The sequence below is a fragment of the Ixodes scapularis genome, unplaced genomic scaffold (assembly GCF_016920785.2).
Source record: "Ixodes scapularis isolate PalLabHiFi unplaced genomic scaffold, ASM1692078v2 PGA_scaffold12__126_contigs__length_90152505, whole genome shotgun sequence".
Lineage (NCBI taxonomy): Eukaryota > Metazoa > Arthropoda > Arachnida > Ixodida > Ixodidae > Ixodes > Ixodes scapularis.
Window position 1 is genome coordinate 14,869,647 of NW_024609838.1, and position 18,268 is coordinate 14,887,914.

Sequence of the window (18,268 nt, forward strand, 5' to 3'; positions counted from 1 at the left end):
TATATATGCTCTCAGTAAATTATTGCGGGTCGTGGCCGAGAAGCTCGATGCTGATTGGTTAACGGGGGAGGTCACGTGACCGGAGGGGTAGGCGAGGAGGAACTCGACCACCTGTGCGCACTGAGGGTGAGAAGATCGAGAGTATGGAAGGCTCTGGAAGATCGGCAGGCTTATCAGTCCGATTAACGGTAGTACTCCTTCATTTTAGAAGCAACTATGAAGATTACAGATGGTACGCGTTAAACTATTTGATGAAGAGTGCCGTGAGAGTGTCCCTGAACGTCTGTGGTGCTAGAACGTGTCACGTATGTGCAACACAATTGCCCAGCAATATGCAATACATTTTTTTCAATTTTTATTTTAAAGACGGAACAGGCGCGTTAGGTCCTCGATAGTCGTAGCGCAACTACGGTCCAAGAAGCACGTCTCCGACAGCTGTGCTTATTGCGTCCAAAAAAGTGATCCTTCGAGTTCCACCTGATGACGTCATAGAGGTGTCATGCTGTCGCCGGTCACGATCCTGGCGGTGTCCCAGTGGTGGTGGTGTCTGTGACAGACGCTTGTTCTGCCGCAGGCCGCTCCCCAGTGTGGCAGTCCACTGAAGCTTCCGCAGCCAGAAGTTGGGACGCCGCGACGACAGCGACACTCGCATTCTCTCGTGTTTTCTTTTCAGAGCGCAGCACTTAGGCGCCCGTTTCCGGCTTGAGCGGTGTCGGCGTAACCGCGCGGTGCATTATGGGAAACGTCCCATAATGCACAGCCGTGACGCGCGAGTTACATTATGGGACGTTTCTCATAATGCACCGCGCGGGATAGAGGAGGAGGGGAGGGGGAGGACGATAAAGGAGGAGGGGCAGGAAGAGGAGAGGAGGAGGAAGAAGAAGGAGAGGAGCGTGGAGCACGTGAGGAGTAAATGACAAGGGAGGAGGAGAGGGTACGGATGAGGAGGAGGGGGAGGAGGAGGGGCATACCGTCCCGTCCCCTCCCCTCCTCCTCCTCAAGAGCTGCGCTCTAATTCGGCATTACAGGGAGTTGTAAACGTCTTTCATTTTTTTTTTTTTCATAACTTTTACGGCTAACCGCCACGATCGCAACATCCGACAGCATAACGCATTCCGGCGTCTGCGACGTTACTTGTTGGCACTTTGGGACATCTTTGAATGTATGGGAAGCTAAACACGCACACGAGTTGGAGACACGCTCCAGACAGCGCCAGTGCAACGTGGGCCCTATCCGGGCGGAGTGTAAGATTCCTCGTGCTCGCCTCTGCCTGCCAGGGGCGTTGGCGCGGTTCCTGCACCGGTCGGGGTGCCTGGCCAACACAGCCTGGCTCTCGGAGAGGCTGACATTGGCGGCCGCCGAAGACCTGGCTGCCACCTGGACCAAGGACCCCCAGGCGCACTACAAGCTCCTCCTGGCGGACCAGCCACTCACTACTTCGAGGCGGCTGCTGCTTGCGCTCGTACGGATATGTTTTTATTTTAATTTTCTTTTCTTTTTTTTTTTTTTTTTGCCGCATAAGCGACATTGCTAGTACGAAATCGCAAGTAAAATTGCACCGAATCAGTCACGATGCCTGATTTACGTTTACGTATTGTGCACAAAGAATTTATTTTTATCCCTATTGGATATTTGAAGTTATTTCTGTATTCCCCAGTCACATCATACTGATGCTTGTAATATTTTATTCAGGAGGCGATGACAGAGGTTCGCCGGAATTTATTTATTTAACTTAAAATCAATAAATTTTAGCAGACCCGTGTCGTCGTCATTTGTTTTCTAATAATAATAATAGTAATAATAATAATAATAATAATAATAATAATAATAATAATAATGACAATGAATATTTATTTTTACGGGCTCACAAATACTTTACAGCGTATATCGTGGTGCACGTAAAGCAAATTTAAACACAGCACTATATCAAACATTAAAATACATGTCACAATAAAAACATAAACCATAAATAACAGAAACTGAAAAGGCTACACAAAACCCGCCTTACAATAGGAAGTTCGAAGATATCCACCTTCGCACATGAAACATAAACTAATAAGACGAAGGAAAAATGTCAAGATGGCCCTTATTGAATGCTAACTGAATTCTCGATGAAGGAGACACAAAAGACATATTCCTGCTGGCCCTTGACAGAACATACAAGTTTAAAAAAACGCAACTAATCAATTGAATTAACTTCCCCATGTACAACTTTGGGAAGAAATATAAAATCTCTGTACCGCCTCCGCACGGCAAGCTCGTGCAACGCAACTCGAACCAGGAACTTTTCATAATGGTAAAAATATTTTCTTCCATTACAACGGTCATACACAATTCTAATCATTTGTTTTTGTGTATTTTCAACTGCAACAGCCTGTGATAGAGTCAGTGAATAGCTAGTGATTGAGCAAAATTCTAATCTTGACCTCACTAATGTCTTAAAGGGGTACGAAACGAAATGACGTGAGTTCGAGTGACGAAACGAAATGACGTGCCGCCCTCCCCGTTTCTCTGTTTCGACGCCTCTCCCTATATTCCGTCTCACTAAAACCGTGCAGCACAGCCAAAGCTACAGGGGAGATATGCCGACCTGTTCAAGAGGAGGGAAAAGAGGAACAGGATAAAAAGGCTGGGAATCCCAACCTCTCTCTCCTGTTCCTCCTTTCCCTCCTTTTGAACAGGTTGGGACAAGTTGTCTCACCTGTAGCTTTGGCTGTGCTGCTCGGTTTTAGTGAGACGGAGTATAGAGGCGTTCCAAATGAGCAAGGAGGAGGAACAGCACAGCGTGCAATTCTGGAAATAAAACTGTTCGCGTTCCATGAAATTGCGAGCGACCAAGACAGACTTTCAAGCATCGTTCTACTCTCTAGAACACTGTAACTGTGCTTTTAGGCGAGAGGCTCGTGCTAGGACTTGTAGTGTTCAGGCGCGTTCAGTGACGTCCAGCAGTCAATGCCACGAGCACAAGAGCACGAGGTCGCTGCTTGGAAGCGTCCTTCCGCAGAACGAGCGCTCGCGCTAGAAATACGTGACCAAAAGCCAGAATCGCGGGCTAGCTCGCGCTTCTAGCTCTGGCTGCAGTCTCAGCTTATGGGTGAACGGAGTATTGGCGACGTGAGCGATCGAAAGCATCGCTGTGGTCGGCCCACCACAATTGGCGGTGACAAGTTTCATTTTGAGCGACGGAAGCTTGGAGCAGGGGTTACCCCAGGAATTGAAATTAGGGGGAGGGGGGGGGGGGGGGGGGGCTGTGGAGCGCGAGCTTTCACGTGGTACGAGCTGCGGTGCTCGTACCACACGCTCGGCAACCGCTTAATAGGGATTTTTCATAGACCGCTTTGCCCCCACCGCTAAGCGTTCTGCAACGAAGAAGTTGCTACTGCGCCTGCGCGCCGATAGCCTTGACTGTGGAGTTCCCGCTATCGTAGCGGGTTGCGGAGGGCCTTGCGGGACGAGAAAACGATCTACGAAACAATAGGGAATTGTGGTAGACCGTTTCCGCGGCCCGCTAAGCACCCGGATAGCGCTCCGTAATCCGCCACAAGGCCTTGAGCTATGCAGAAAAGGCTGGCGGCGCGCGTGCGCAGCTGCTGCGTTTTCTTTGCGGATACCGTAGCGGAGGAGAAAAACGATTTACTACAACTCCCTAATGAAGGTAACGGTCGCTCTGACAAGCTCCCGTTCGCCCAAACCCTGGGTCAGAGTCCACTGCAGGCGCAGATGGGAACCGTCTGCGACGTCAGCCTGGAGCCAGACGCGGGTCTGGAGCTGACGAGACCGCTGGAGGCCTTCCGCTCGTTGTCCTGCTGCCGCATTCTGAACGTCGGCTTCGCAGCGCCCCAGGTTCCGCCGCACCTGCTGGTACGTGGCTGACCGCGTCGCCTTTGGTCTACCCCAATGGCCTCCGTAGCATGTATGCGTACTCTGTGAGGTTACTTCGCGGGATGCCATGACGTCCCGGTGTAACATGACGCCATGCTGCCACGGCAGTTCACGTCACGTAACGCCATGACGAAAGTTTCACGTGACGTCACAGCCCATAATCCGTCTTGGTGTCACGTGACATCAGTGTTACGCGAAACCGCCTCACGTGACGCCGTCACGTCAGTGTAACATAACATTACCTAAAGTGACGTCATCGTCACGTGACGCTACGGTGTCACGTGACCTCTCCTCCTAATGTCACCTGACGTCACGGGGTGACGTCTCGCTACACTACGACGTCATCCAGGCTGCGTCCCAAGCGCGGACACAAAATCGTAAAGCGGCTCAAACAGAAAGCTGTGGCGGCGGGTTCGCTCGCCAGCCTCCTCGAACTAATTAGATACTCCCAGCACCTGGTGGTCTAAAGGTGAAGCCGTAGAAATAGGTTCGATATCACCCGGTGAAAATCTCCCGCAAAGGCTACGCATGTAGACCGTGTTTCAACAGACGGCGCCGGTTTTGACGGTCCATTCGACGTAGGCAAGGAGAGAACGCGGCCCGGGCTTTGCCGTGACGCTGCACACGGCGCAACCCTACCGGACCGTGTGCAGCGCGTGCGGCTTCCTACGAGGCCTCGGGGGCGCCACTCGGAACGACCACGGCTACGAGTTCTTGGAGTCTGTCAACGGCGCCCACATCCAAGTCAGCACCGTCAACGTACGCTCTCGTGCCTTCTCCGTCCCCCAAAGCCGCCCTCACACTGCTATCAGTGTGCGTACACTGTCTCATCCTCGTATGACGGTCACATTTGTCAGACAAAAACTGCATGTGCGAAGCAAACATAGTTCGAACATGATTGAGGCTCTTGTAAAATCTACGAGCAGTGTGAATGCAGCTTTACTGAGATGGCCCAGCTCCAATAAAGCTTCTATTCTCTCCCCTTTCCTGGGCATTTTTTCGCCGTCAGAACACTCCGTACGTGGTACTCGGCGATTGGCAACCAGGGTTCGGCTTCAGAAAACAAGAAGGCGTCGAGATGGTCCAGCTCAAGATCCTCAGCCAAGTCTTCAATTTCACGTGAGGCCCCAATTCGTCCTTTCGCAGCATTTGGAACCCCTCGCACGTGGAACCGAAAGTAAATGCATGCGAACAATTGAAGAAATGATAAAAATAACTCCGCGTGTAATGCCGAAGCGACGAAACATTGTCTTCTGTTTGCCGACGGAAGAAAATCCGACTCGTGAATTCCCGGGTCAATTTTGCAGTGGAATATAGTATAGTGACATTCAGATGTCAAAAGGTTGAGCTCCGGTGGATTTTCGAGCAACCTAAGCAGACGACAATTTCGAAATACACGGGTTTTACTCTTCCTGGCATGCTATCTATTTTCTCTAAACTCAGGATAGTGATTGAGAAAACAGCAAATGAAGGCAATGACAAAACCAACATTGGCATTTTCTCGCGCGTTTCAGTGGCGCGACGTCATATGTCGTAAAACTTGCAGATCGAGCAGGCAGTCTAAAAAACAAAGTATGTCGCGCATAATAACTTCGTGAAAACAAAAAAGCCGTGAATTTCGATGTGTTGAACAAATATTGAAACAAATCCGCTACCATCGAGATTTCCCCTTTAACAAAATGTAGTTAACACGTATTCATTGGTGGCCGGCATTCCTAGGGCACAAAGCGTGTGATTGGTTCCCAGTCTTTAGGACGCAGCCAGGCACGTAGCCAGGATTTCGTTCCGGGGGGGGGGGGGGGGGGGGCGCTTATGACAAAATGCTGTATGAGGGGAGGGGGCAGGGGAGGTCCCAGCAAAATGAAAGATTTGGGGGGGGGGGGGGGGGGGATAGGTGTTATCATACTTCACTGGAGAGGCCGTAACGCAGCGAGCACGTATCCGGTCCGGCCATGACTCTGCTCAGCTCGTATCAAAAACGAGTGCTGCGTCCAGGCACGTAGCCCTACGCGTACTTTCTTGCCTTCTTTGGAAATGCCACAGGAAGTTGCCCACGACTTTAGACTCTGGTCAAAGCAAACTAGAGAAGCAGACATAAAAAGAAGCGAACGCGTAAATCGTTTGGAAACTATCGCGGATCTTCTCTGTTTCTTACGTAGTGCTGGAAATGCGACGTGCACCTAAGCTGCTTCTAGATTCTCGGTGACTGGCGGTGGACGTTAATTCTGAGTGAGAACTCTGAGAGTCACTAGAAAAAGCATAATCACAGCGCTGGTCGAAGACCTGAATGCTGATTCCCCCGGGGTAATGCCACGACAGAAATCTCAGGGTATGAGCATTCTCTTATTTATACATTTAATTGCCAGTAAAGCAATAATCTCCTAAGTGCTTCACTAGGGGAATAGAGGATCTTACACACAAACCGTAGATGGGTACTTGATGACAACAAGGTTCTTTCTTAGTATCTTCTTTTTTCACGCGGTGCTTAGAGATTCACCGCTGGCCATCGGGTGAAAAGACACGCCAGGAGTCTTCCCCGAGTTTGAATGGCAGTTCGAAAGGCAACAGGAGACCATCGCTGAGGCAACCGTTGAGCAGAAGGCTAGAACCGCGACTATAGCTGGTATTCAGTGGCGTCCATAACTGAGCCCCTTGCTGCTGAACAGCTGGGATGCCTTAATAGCCCCCCACGTTGAATGGTTCTCACGCTTTTTACTGCGACCCAAAAGGAGGGACAAAAAGCGATAGCGGATATCCAGTCCGGCCGCGGAAGAGTTCACGCCCATCTCCAACGTAGCTCTCGTGTCCAAAACCTGGTACGTGCCCAAACAAAAGCAGATTCGGATAATGTGTGCCGCAGCTACTACATGGCGTGAACTTCTCAAGGAAGGGTCTATTCTGTGGCCGAACGTTGGAAAGAGCACGGAGAGAAGGGCGGCTGACCAAGTGTCTCGCAGCGAGTTACTTTTCCTCAATTATTGAAACCCAGGTACTCGCTGAGCGTCAGCTCCGGGGACTACGGATCGCTCCGCAACGGCCATTGGACCGGGCTCATCGGAAAAGTCCTCAGAAAGGTGTCTGCAAAAAATATATATATATACATAATGTTTTCTCAAGGTGATTCTTTCACTTTAATCACTGCGGCAATAAACTGCCAATGACGAGCTCAAAGAAATATAAACAGGGCAAACATGAACACAGGGACAAGTCGAAGACACAGACAAACACAGCGCTGTTTGTCTGTGTCACTTGCCCCTGTGTTCATTTTTGCGCCTAACTCGCCCATCTTTACACCTCATACTACAATGATGAGCTCCTACGATTCCAAGCACTACGGAACTGTGGTCTTCCCGTGACTTTCGCTTAGTGCCCAGAGTCAGTACCACCTAGAAGGCAAGGCCTGCGTCTTGACATCATCGTTTGTGGATCCCCGACCCGCCCCAAGAGGCAAACGCGCTGAAGCTCGGCGGGATACGCCGCAAAGCGGCAGACGCGTCCGTCTTGGCATCGGCTCGTGGTAGCGTCGAGCTCGTCGGTGCGAGACGCACTGATGCTGACCGAAGCTAAGCTGCGCTTTGTGGATCCACTGTTGGTGACGTTTAGGTGACAAAGACACTAGCCTTCTCTTCGAGGTGGTATTGCCAGACCTCGCTCATAAAAATACAGCACAAATTTCTCATTATATCTTATTGTTCGTTGTGATAATTTGGATTCGCTACTACGACCCGGCCACAAGTGAGGTTTAAAAACACCGCCTATGGCAGTTTTTTTTTTAATCGCGATGCCCTAAGCCGCGGTCGCGCACATCTGACAAAAGACAGTCTGCAGACAGTGTCTCATGGGCGTTTCTTCCTCGTGTGACGGTCATACAATCCATACAAGAGATTTCCAAGCGTATACATATGTCCTTCTGACAACAAGTGCCGCAAGACAGGGACAGAAAGCAAGAAACACGACACTGGATGTGTTCTGTGTCTGCCCCGGTTGTGTCTCTCACTTTCTGTCCCTGTCTTGCGGCACCTGTTGTCAAAAGGAACTATGTACCAACTAGCCCGTCTGTCATATGTACAGGGTGTTTGTGAGAAATCTGAAGCCGGCTTTTCGCATCACAAAAATAAAGTAGACGTCGCGAAGAGCTCGAACTCCGTCAGGACGTAGCCCCAGCCGTTCGGGCAAGATGCCAGAGTTTCAGCACCGACCATTATGTTATTCAAAAGTTAGAAACGATTTTCTGAAACTTTTAATGGAAGAATGGTGGCCGACGCAGCTCTTGAACACATGGAGCTCTATGGCGCCAGAAACCAAAAAAACAGGCGAAAATGGGCCCTATTTTTTTCCTATGGAAAATTTCAAAAGAAATACTTCTAACTTTCGAATAAGATAACGGTTGGTGCTGAAACTTTGACATCTCGCTCGAACGGCTAGGCCCACGTCCTGACGGACTTTGAACTCTCCGCGATGTCTAGTTTATTTTTGCGGTCCGAAAAGCCAGGTTCGGATTTTTCACAAACACCCTATATGGAGCAAACGTACTTCGAACATGCTTGATTTGTCTCCGCAGATACTTCTGTCGTCGCGTGTACCGCGAACACCGTGTCTTTTGCATGGTGTACGCGCAGTGTGAATACGGCTGTACAATGTCAGAAAAAACTGGAATCTGGAGTGTCACGCTGCAGGCTGTCTTCTGAATAACGTATCGGCAGTGTAACCTCCGCTTTAAGCATTTGCTCGTGCGATCCATGCAAATCCGTCTAACGGTCCCTGACGCGTTCCAGGAGAGCGACCTGGCCCTGAGCGAGATCAGCTTCGAGGTGAACCGGACCAAGGTGGTGTCGTACCAGTACCCTGCCGTGTTCGACGTCATCAGCTTCGTCGCCAGGGCGCCGGGAGTGACGCCCTTCGCCTTCGCCATCATCAGACCCTTCGACGGCCAGGTACGCCCATCGGGACGCAGCGGTAGTTCTTTGCGTGACCTACTTCGATATCACTCACCCCACTGATACCCCGCAGCTTCAGGCTGCATGGAACGGCTCAATGTCCCAACTGTCCAGAGACCAGGGCAGATACAGAACAGATAGTTTATCGTCCCTACTTCCCTCTCTCCTGGAGTGCTTGGCTTAGCTTGGACTCAGCGGATCTCCGATGGACCCTGACGGAGCAAGCGCACCTTTTCATTCACGAGGTTCTATTAGCGCCGAGATGTCTCTGTGGCGCCCTCTTGTGGCTTCCGCTCCTGACGTCACGATCAGAACTTTTCTCGCCGTGACGTCATGAGTTGCAATCTTGATTACTTATCATCAGTTGCGAACAAGGTCGAAAATGCGTGTAAAAATAACAGTGGAAACTTGGAGTCATTGGATTCTTAAACCAACATCCTCACAGTTGACCCTCTGACATAGTGCTAATTTCCGTCGATGAAAGGAAATTTAATCCAAATAAAGACATCATAGTGAGCGCGAATCGCGACCGCATCGACGCTTTTGGTCGCGCGCGTCGCTAATACTTCGTTTCTGCTGACGTGCGGATGCGGAGGATATCTACGAGCTGCTCAGACATTTCTAACACAGTCAAAAGCGCAAACCATGCACTGGTCCAAATCCCTGCACATGATTGGCTCATGTGATGATAGAACACGTACAGAAACATGACGAACTCTACGATGATGAGCTTTGATGCTGTATGATTGTTCCCATCAGCTCACAGCATCGGCTGCGTCCGGACGTAAGGTGAAATGAAATCTAATTTCTGGATTTAAGTTTATTTATTTCAAAATGCTCAGCCCCTCATGGGACTACGGGTGTTCTTTTCCTCCCAACTTTGATCACGTGAGCACGGACAATCAGGTTAGAGGTAAACAAGCAGGAAACAGCGTGTACGCGATCTGATCGTTTGCTTATTTGTATTTATTTAGCTCAGGACAGCCGCGACGCGACAGGAAGGCCAGTGGCCCATGCCGAGGGAGCCCACGCGCCGCGTAATAGAAGGGTGAAGATGTGGCGAATGTAGACAGATCAGCAAATGGTGGTGACGAAGGTTTGAGATTAAAGGAATGACGTTGAATACGCATAACATACACACTCGAGCATTAATATTGTACAATGTCAAAAAATAATAAATAAAAGACGCTCTTGCAGGGTGTCGTTTTATTTTTGAGTTATCAAGACGAGTTGATTGCAAGCCACGAAAGAAAAGACTCGGACAAGCACGGCTACACCGCACGCGATTATCTCCGTCTCTCATTCCGCAGATCTGGCTGTCTGTGGCGTTGTCTCTGTTGGTTGGCTCTCTACTCCTCGAGGCTCTACGCCTAAGTCCTGCCGAGAGCGGCCCGGGAGATAGGCCTAACTTCTGGTTTCTTCTCTCTACGCTCGGCCGACAAAGTAAGGACAAAGTAAGAACTAAGGCGAAGTAAGAGCAGGGTCATTCATTTCACTATTTTTCCTAAGACTGCAACTAAGTGATTGGTGGTAAACATTTCGTTTCTAGCCTTTATGCACAAAGCCCAATTTAAGTATAAACAAAAATCGAAGAACTTTATTAGCTACAGAAGCGGTTATTGTGACAAAACAAATCGCTGTTGCCATTTTGACTGGTGTTTCCAGCGTTTGGACTAGTTAAAATAAAAGTTACAGCGACCATAGTTTCTTGTTATTTTTTCTAGTTTCACGAAAACAAATTGCCGATAGGCAGCCTTTTCTTGAGCGAATACTTTTTCGTATAGTTTTTATTTTTTTATTATTATTATTTCTGATTTACGTAGCTACTACGCAGCAAGGTCCTCAAACAGTCAGGGTAAAAAAAAAAAAAAAATAACTTGAGGCTTTTGTGTTTGTGTTATCTCTGGTGCATATACCTTGCCCTCGTTTTTTGCTCATTATTCAGCCTAAAAGCACAATATCCTTTTTTGTTTATTTCGTAAAATGCGCTTATACACGGCGTTTAATTGAATCCTCATTACTTTTTCCTTCCGGCGTTATTCTAACGGTCACGGGGAACCACTACCACCGCAGATGCGTGGCAAGGCGAGCACGAAAGCCCAGGCTACCGCCTGTTCCTGGGCCCCTGGTGGCTGTACGTGCTGGTCATGACGACGCTGTACAGCGGCCGCCTGGTGGCCTTCATGAGCGTGCCCGTCTACGAGCCGTCCATCAGGAACCTGGAGCAGCTCGAGGACGCCATCAGGCACAAGGGCTTCAAGCTCTGCACCCATCGGCAAACCATCTTCATCGAATACATACGGGTAGCCTACGAGCGAAAGGTCGTTGCTACTGGACGGCATATTTGACGGCGATGTTTAGAGCGCATGCTCAGAACCAGCTAATATTAATAGCTTGCTAAGAACGGCAATCTTGATTGTGCGAAATGCACGTTGCAACAGAACTGCGGAAGCTCGCCGTCAGATATGGCCGCCATTGCAGATTTGCACGCTCAGGCTCGAGCCTGCATTACCTGCATCAAGCATCGTCGGAACCTCCATGGGTTCGGCAAGCTAGGCGACCATCTGGATGCCGTCGGCCGAGGCAATGTGTGCGGAAAGACACTTTCGACGAGACAATGTACAAAAAGATATCTATCTATCTATCTATAGTAAAATGTGTTGATGAAACGAACGCGGAAGCCTTTTGATTAAACGATATGTCAATAAAACGTCGCTCGATAAATTGACGGCCACTGCTGCTAGTCTGGAACTTAAGGGGTGTTCTTTTTAAACACAATTAATGTCACTATACTAACACCAATAGACCATTTGCTGTATTACCCAAGCATCAAGGAGAATGCAGGGATTGGTGTTCCACGCGCCGCACGTGCTGGCCTCAGCAGTAGAAACTTTTCTAAAGAAAATACCTAAAACAAATGGCATCTTGCACGGCCGTTCGGCGACGCTTTATTTTGTTTATTTACTTCGAATTTTTTTATACGAAGAAGGCGTGCCCGTGCGGCGCGGGGAACACCAATCCCGGCATTCTCCTTGATGCTTGGGTGACACAGCAAATGGTCTATTGCCGTATTCGGTGATGGTAGACTTGAAAGGGAATCTACTTGTCGACACGCATTTCTGAGACAGATTCTTCAGCGCTAACAGAGTTAGTTGAAAAAGCTAAGTCTGTTACCGAAACCCCCACTGGTCAAAAACACAAGGTGGTCAAAGCCAGCAGAAAGTACTTGAAAAGGAAGCTCCCAGAAGCCTCACTCGAGAAGGCTTCCTTTCAAGTTCTTTCTACCGGCGTTGCCCACCTATTGTCTTGCGAAGCCGCGATAGGGCTTGACTATTTCACATGCATCGTTGAAACACCGTGAAAACACGAGGACGCAGAAGAAACACACGCAACGAGCACTATGAACTGACGAATTTTATTACGAAGGCACACGAAAACGTCGTTTCCGCTCTTTCCACGATGAATTCCTACCAACTCACCCAACTATCCATCGTTCTAATTTAGATGGCCCGCAGCGGAGCCCTGAACGAAGTTCGACTGCGTCAGATGGGCGACGAGAGCTCGCTGCTTGTCTCGGACCGGCGGACGGGACTGCTGTGGGCACTCAAGTACCCCTACGCCTACATGGACTCCAAGATGTCCATCCTCAGCGGCATGTCGACGCTCCTGGACGCCAAAGACGCCCTTCGGCTCCACGTCGCGGACGACAACATGGGTGTCGAGTACTGCGGAGCTGTCTTCCAGAAGGACTGCCCGCTCAGGGAGCAGCTCAACGCCGCGTACGTGCCCTTTCCGTACAGTCTTGCGAAGGCGTTGCTTGACCTGGCTTCCAGGCCTCGGTGTCAAAAGCCGCGGTCACCGCAAATACATCATACGAAAGACAGTATGCAGGCACTATACTCCGTTTCACGGTAACCTGGCAAACTGTAAAGGCTCCCTCGCGACCCAATAAGAGCATCGGAGTGAGGGACGTGACGATGGGAGCGTTCGTGTGTACCATGGAGTGGTCACGTGCCTTGCTCCGACGCTCTTATTGGGTCTGGGGGACCGCAGGCTCCACAGTTCGCCAAGCTATCATAAAATGGAGTGTGTCTGAGCGCTGTTGGACAAAATACTCGATAAAAGAATTGGTTACTAAACGCCTGCTTCATAAAGTATTTAAAAGACTACTCAAGTTACTTTCACTGTAAAGTATCTTGAGCAGAGTACGAATGCTTAGAAATGTAATTCAATTACTTTTGAAGATACTTCCGCATTGCGTAATTTGTATCGACGTCAGTGGCAACGACAATTATACAGCTGCCTAAATCTGGGTTACCCAGATTATTACGCAACACAAAACGGAAAAAGAAAAAAAAAAGTAGCGTAGGGCATTTTTATGCAGTTCAACTATAAAGAGCAGGATATTGTCACGAATGACAAATCATGACGTGGCGGATAACTGAAGAAACTAAACGTTTTTTGGGGCGAACTTGTGCCCAAAACAAAACAGAGAAAGGCTAGCGTCGCAGGCGTCGATGTCGGCGAAACAGCAGGATCGAGCGCAGGGGCGAGACTGACTCCTGGCCGCCACACGGAGCACCTTTCGTACCCGCGCGGGTTTCTGGAACATTCGGCGTAGAAAGTTCGGCGCGTAGAACATTCGTAACTCGATCAGACGACAAGGTTCTCGAACTTCTCAGAATGTCAAGTTGAAAGAATAAATAAAAGGGGAGTCCGCTCCCTGGTATCGAATCCGGAAACTTCGCGCGAGAGTCAAGCGCGGTAACCATTCGGCCACGCGCTCGCTCGGCAACGCGCGCGGCAATAACACTGATACATGTTACAAAACATTTCTGCGACAACAAGAAAGAGGTCGCTTTAGCTATTGGGGAGGAGATCAGACCTTGGCGCCCCAAGCGGTTAACTTTAGAACTTCATGGATGGGGACAACAAATGCAATGACTCAGCGCTCGGTTGACATAACCGAACGCGGTGTCAGCGTTCGGCTGCAGTTCGTATTCTCCGGTGAGGCGGAGGAGGGGCTCTTTTGTTACCACTACAGCCTGCATGAACACTGCAGCATGCGCGGTGCCCAGCTCAGCACAAAAGCCCAAGTGGGTCAAGCTCGCATCATCTGACGGCTGCTTTCGGGAGAGATCCGGCACTTAACGTCACTTCACTAATTGTTGGTATTTTTACATAACACTGGGCCCGGCGCTCTATTAAAAAAAGATTACATGAACCTGCCCACAAGGCCTGTGGGCATGTGCACAGGCCCTGTGCTCGGTAAACACCGAAGTTTGGGGTGACAAACGGGTCAGAGCGTTTCGCCCATATAGTGACATCGCTGAATATCACGTCCTCCGACGCACCTTAGACGCATTGTTTCACTACAATCCATATTCCCTATATGGGGAGTTCATTACAAACGAACTTGAGATACGGATATGAGTGAATGGATAACAAAGAGAACCCACATAATAGCCACGGCAGTGGTTGCACCTTCTTCAAGTAGGTTGCGTTCAGAATGGCACTCAACGTTGGGGGACACTTTGTTGGCATTTTGAGAAGTCATTCAGTTCGTAGTTCTTTTCCTGTACTGTTCTCTGCTTATCAATGTTCGCTTACAGACGTGTTCGTGACAAAAAGAAAAGAAACAAAAGAAAATGTTGATGTTTTGCCCCGGCGGGGTCAAATATACAAGAATCAAAACAAAAATGTATTCTTTTTTTTTGTGTGTCCACTTCTCATTTTCTTAATTTGTTATTTTCTTGACACTGAAATCTGCATTTTTGTCGTAGGTCGTTTCCCGGTCTGCATTGCGCCTCAAAGTGGCATTTTTACTTCCGTACACCACACGTTTTGTTTGCGGATTTTTTGGGGGGAAACTCTATGGAAACTAAAGGCACCTTTGAGAAGGCGAGGGGAAAACCTTAATTGCACGAATTTTGGGCTGAAATATGAGTTGCAATCGCCAAAAAAGCGATGTTTTCACGAGCTCAATCACAGTCACCGTAGCTAATCACAGCTAACAACAGGATTTGGTTGCTCGAAAGAATGTTCACGTTTGATCGTGCCACACCCACGCCACTTCATACCGAAAAACTCGGAAAATGGCGGAATGTCAGAACTGTATTTAAGATAATGAGTACAAGATACTCGGAATTGTAATTAAAATAGAGTATCAAATACTCCCGATCAAAAGTATTTGCAAGATGCCAAGATACTTCAAAAAGTATTTGAAATACAATATCTTGAGTAGAGTATTTCAGATAGACACAAGTCTGAGGTTTGTTTCTTGTTGTTTGGTGTTGTCCAAAGAAAAGGGGGACCGCCGGGAGAAGTGTGAGCCTCCTTTACGGGACAAGTCTTCGGTACTGTCACACTGGCCACACACACAAAAAAAAACTGTCTGAAGACATGCCCGAAGCATGCATATGTGGGGAGCAAACAAACATAGAATACACTAGATGCGTTTCCACAGATATTTCTGCCATCATGTCTGCAGTGAACATCGTGTCTTTTTCATGATGTATGAGAGGTGGTGTTGCGGAGTTGCCATTCCGGAGTTGGAATGATTCTGGAATTACTCCCCCTTCTATGACGCCGGAACGGAATGAGTATGGATTCTGGAATAATGGAATATTGGGCCCCTGTTCTTGTGTGAGCTGCGTCGATCTGGTCAAACGGGCTTTTGAAATAGCGTCATTATACTTTGGGCAGCTAACAGCTTGGTTATCTGACCGGCTCATGTTTCTTCCAGCATGAAAGGGCCACCCTCAGTAAGGCAACCAAACTGCAGAGTGGTAGGCAGGCAAGGTCTCGTTCCTGGCGCCGCGAGACGCGACAATGTGGCTGTTGATTACAGCACCGGTCGTAGGCCACCAAGGCAGCGACAATGCCACACTGCCCACGTTTCATGGATCCTACGAGCCTTTGTACGCTTGGTCCCGTGATCGACATCTGCGCCATACAAAATTTCACCAGCACTTTGTGTGACCACCGCTCGGCTCAGTAGAATATCAGTGCTTTCGGGACGTGTTTTGGGTAGTTTTGCAGTTGTTTATGCATTCGATAACGTTACTTTTATGCCGACGTTATTTGCCGGCAACTTAATGTAGCTGTCAAGCGCCATCTTTCGCGGTTAGGAATTAGAGCAATGGAATGGGACGGTTCAGCCATTCAGGAATAGAAATGGGCCCAGTGTTTCCATTTCTAGGCGTTCTGAGGGATGGAATATTATCAGAAAATCCAATTCCCTGAAATGGAGTTGGAAGGGGGGTTCCGCAAGACTGCATGGTAAGGAGCAGTGTGACTTTAAGACAGCGTCGTCCTGCTGTGCACCAACAGGAGCCGGGTGCTGTTCGAGACGGGCCATCTGAAGAAGTGGCTCAGTCAGGCGATGCGGCGGCTGGACGAGGTCACTGAAGACCCGAGGCACGACTTCCACCAGCGCCGAGAGAATCCGCTGAGCGCCAGCGACTTCAACGGCAGCTTCTACCTGCTCGGTGCGGGATTCGTCGTCGCAGCCGCCGCTCTGGGACTGGAGATGTGCTGCATGGCTCTCCGCGACAGGATGGTCGTTTACTACCGACCACGCACGGTCCTCAAGAAGTCCGGACTGCGACCTTTGGGGAAGCCACGCACGGACAGAGATTTGAAGGTCGCGCTGGCTGTGCGCTAAGCAGTGTCCCCCCAGCCCCCTCCCTCGAAAAAAAAATAGCAACACAGTACGTTAGTTGTTACTTGCAAATAAAAGAACCACATTACCAACACGTTACATCAGAATAAAAGGGACGCGTTACCGTTACAAATAAAATGTAACGCACGTTTTTTTCTATTTGTGAAATAAACCTTTTACTGTTTTGTCGTTACCGGTATGCATAGGCGCCATACTTCAAGAAACATTAGGGAATTTTAGCAAACCGTTACCGTGTTCCGCGTACCGCGTACTTCCGGAGCCTTTGAAGAATGTTCGTGCAGAAACCTAACATAATTACCTTATCTCTTTCGCTTATGATTTTGAGGGTATGTGAGGTGAGTGCAAGAATATAAATAAAGTGGACCTGCGGGGAAAAATATGTCTCGTGCCCGAGGCTGTTTGAAGTCGATCTCCTAAACGTGATTAATTTGTAACGAAGGTCTCTGACAAAGCAGCAGGGGTTGAGTTGTATAGGGTAACTTGATTTCTATATGAAGAGCATCCTTGATCTATACTTAGCAAAGCTGAAAGAGGCGGCTACAACCGCCTCTTTCAGCCAGTTGTTTCAATGACATTATTTGTTTACTCGTGCCGAGTACATGAAGTCGCTTTCATTGAAGTTTTTGCTACACGCGACTGGCTTTCGTTTTTGGTTTGCTATTTTTTTTTTTTTTTCATAAACCATACTTTGAATAAAATAATTTAAAAAAAAAGTTTCCAGTATTATTTAAACAACGCGCAAGCGAGCTGCGCACTCCGCTTGGTCTATCCCAACGTTATTAGATTAGCTCAGTTACGGAACTGCTCATAGGCGCCGCATACACGAACAGTACCCCCCCCCACCCCCCTCACTCACCGCGACTCGCCAAGCGTAAGCGTCGCTCGACGCGCCGCCAGACGGCTGCTTTGGTAACTGAATCAGGATACGTCGGATACGTACGTTTCAACGTTACTAGAAACGTAAAAACCAACGGAAAAACTCTTTTTGTAGTAACTTTTATTGGCGTTTAGCACCAAATGGGGGGCGCGTGATGTTTTCTCAAATCTTTAGATTACAAGGTTTTGCAGTACAATTAATATTGTTTTCATACAACCATGCCTCAGCGGCCATTTCAGGTAGCACGTCCCGACCTAGGCCTATTTTAACTTCGGCGCAATTTCGCGGCGCGCCCGCTGGGGACACGGGGTTGGCATCTCTGTGACCTCTGCTTCGAAATGACCGATTGAAGCCAAAATAGATGTTACGTACAGTTCCTTCAGTGATCGCTGCAGGATAAATGGCGGCGTTGTAATCACCATTTGGTGCTTCAGCTGGGCTCGTGGGAACGCATAGTTATGAAACGACGCTTGGCGGATTGAAGTGAGTGAGGGGTGTACCCCCCTCCGCGGGAGTTCCGCAACTGAGGTAATCTAATAACGTTGGTCTATCCTACCAGTTACGTCACAAACGATGATACTGATAGTTGGAGAAGCGTTTCCCGTAATCCGTGCACGACGCCTATTGGCCTATTGTGTACTTGTACTGTCGCAGTGTGAGTGCCCATTTAGTGAGACATCTTGCAGGATTCTGAGACCCTTCGATCCACGAGAGAGCCATGTGGTCAACTTTTTGAAAGCAAAAATATGCGCCAGACATTTTTTTTTTTTTTTTTTTTTTTTTTTCAATCGTTGAATATTTTATTTTCGCTCGAGATTTACGGGGCAAGCCGAGCTGCTGGTACCTGGTCAGGAGTGCGTTCCTCTTCTCCGCGTAGGTGTGGCAGCG

The 18,268-nt window shown here is 48.8% G+C and overlaps 1 protein-coding gene across 1 annotated transcript; it reads left to right on the plus strand.

Moving 5' to 3' along the window:
* Positions 1-3,720: 3,720 nt before the first annotated feature.
* On the plus strand, positions 3,721-16,485 carry LOC115323256 (glutamate receptor ionotropic, delta-1). The gene is made up of 6 exons (XM_040205912.2): positions 3,721-3,861; positions 8,658-8,816; positions 10,130-10,262; positions 10,893-11,140; positions 12,324-12,598; positions 16,152-16,485. The coding sequence occupies exons 1-6, from the start codon at positions 3,721-3,723 to the stop codon at positions 16,483-16,485; spliced, it is 1,290 nt and encodes a 429-aa protein (XP_040061846.2).
* The last annotated feature ends 1,783 nt before the right edge of the window (positions 16,486-18,268 follow it).

Bases quoted from the DNA above. Each gene is read 5' to 3' on its own strand.
- LOC115323256 (XM_040205912.2), top strand. From the start codon at position 3,721: ATGGGAACCGTCTGCGACGTCAGCCTGGAGCCAGACGCGGGTCTGGAG. The intron at 3,862-8,657 runs GTACGTGGCTGA...GACGCGTTCCAG, and splicing joins AGGTTCCGCCGCACCTGCTG to GAGAGCGACCTGGCCCTGAG. The intron at 10,263-10,892 runs GTAAGGACAAAG...CTACCACCGCAG, and splicing joins CTCTACGCTCGGCCGACAAA to ATGCGTGGCAAGGCGAGCAC.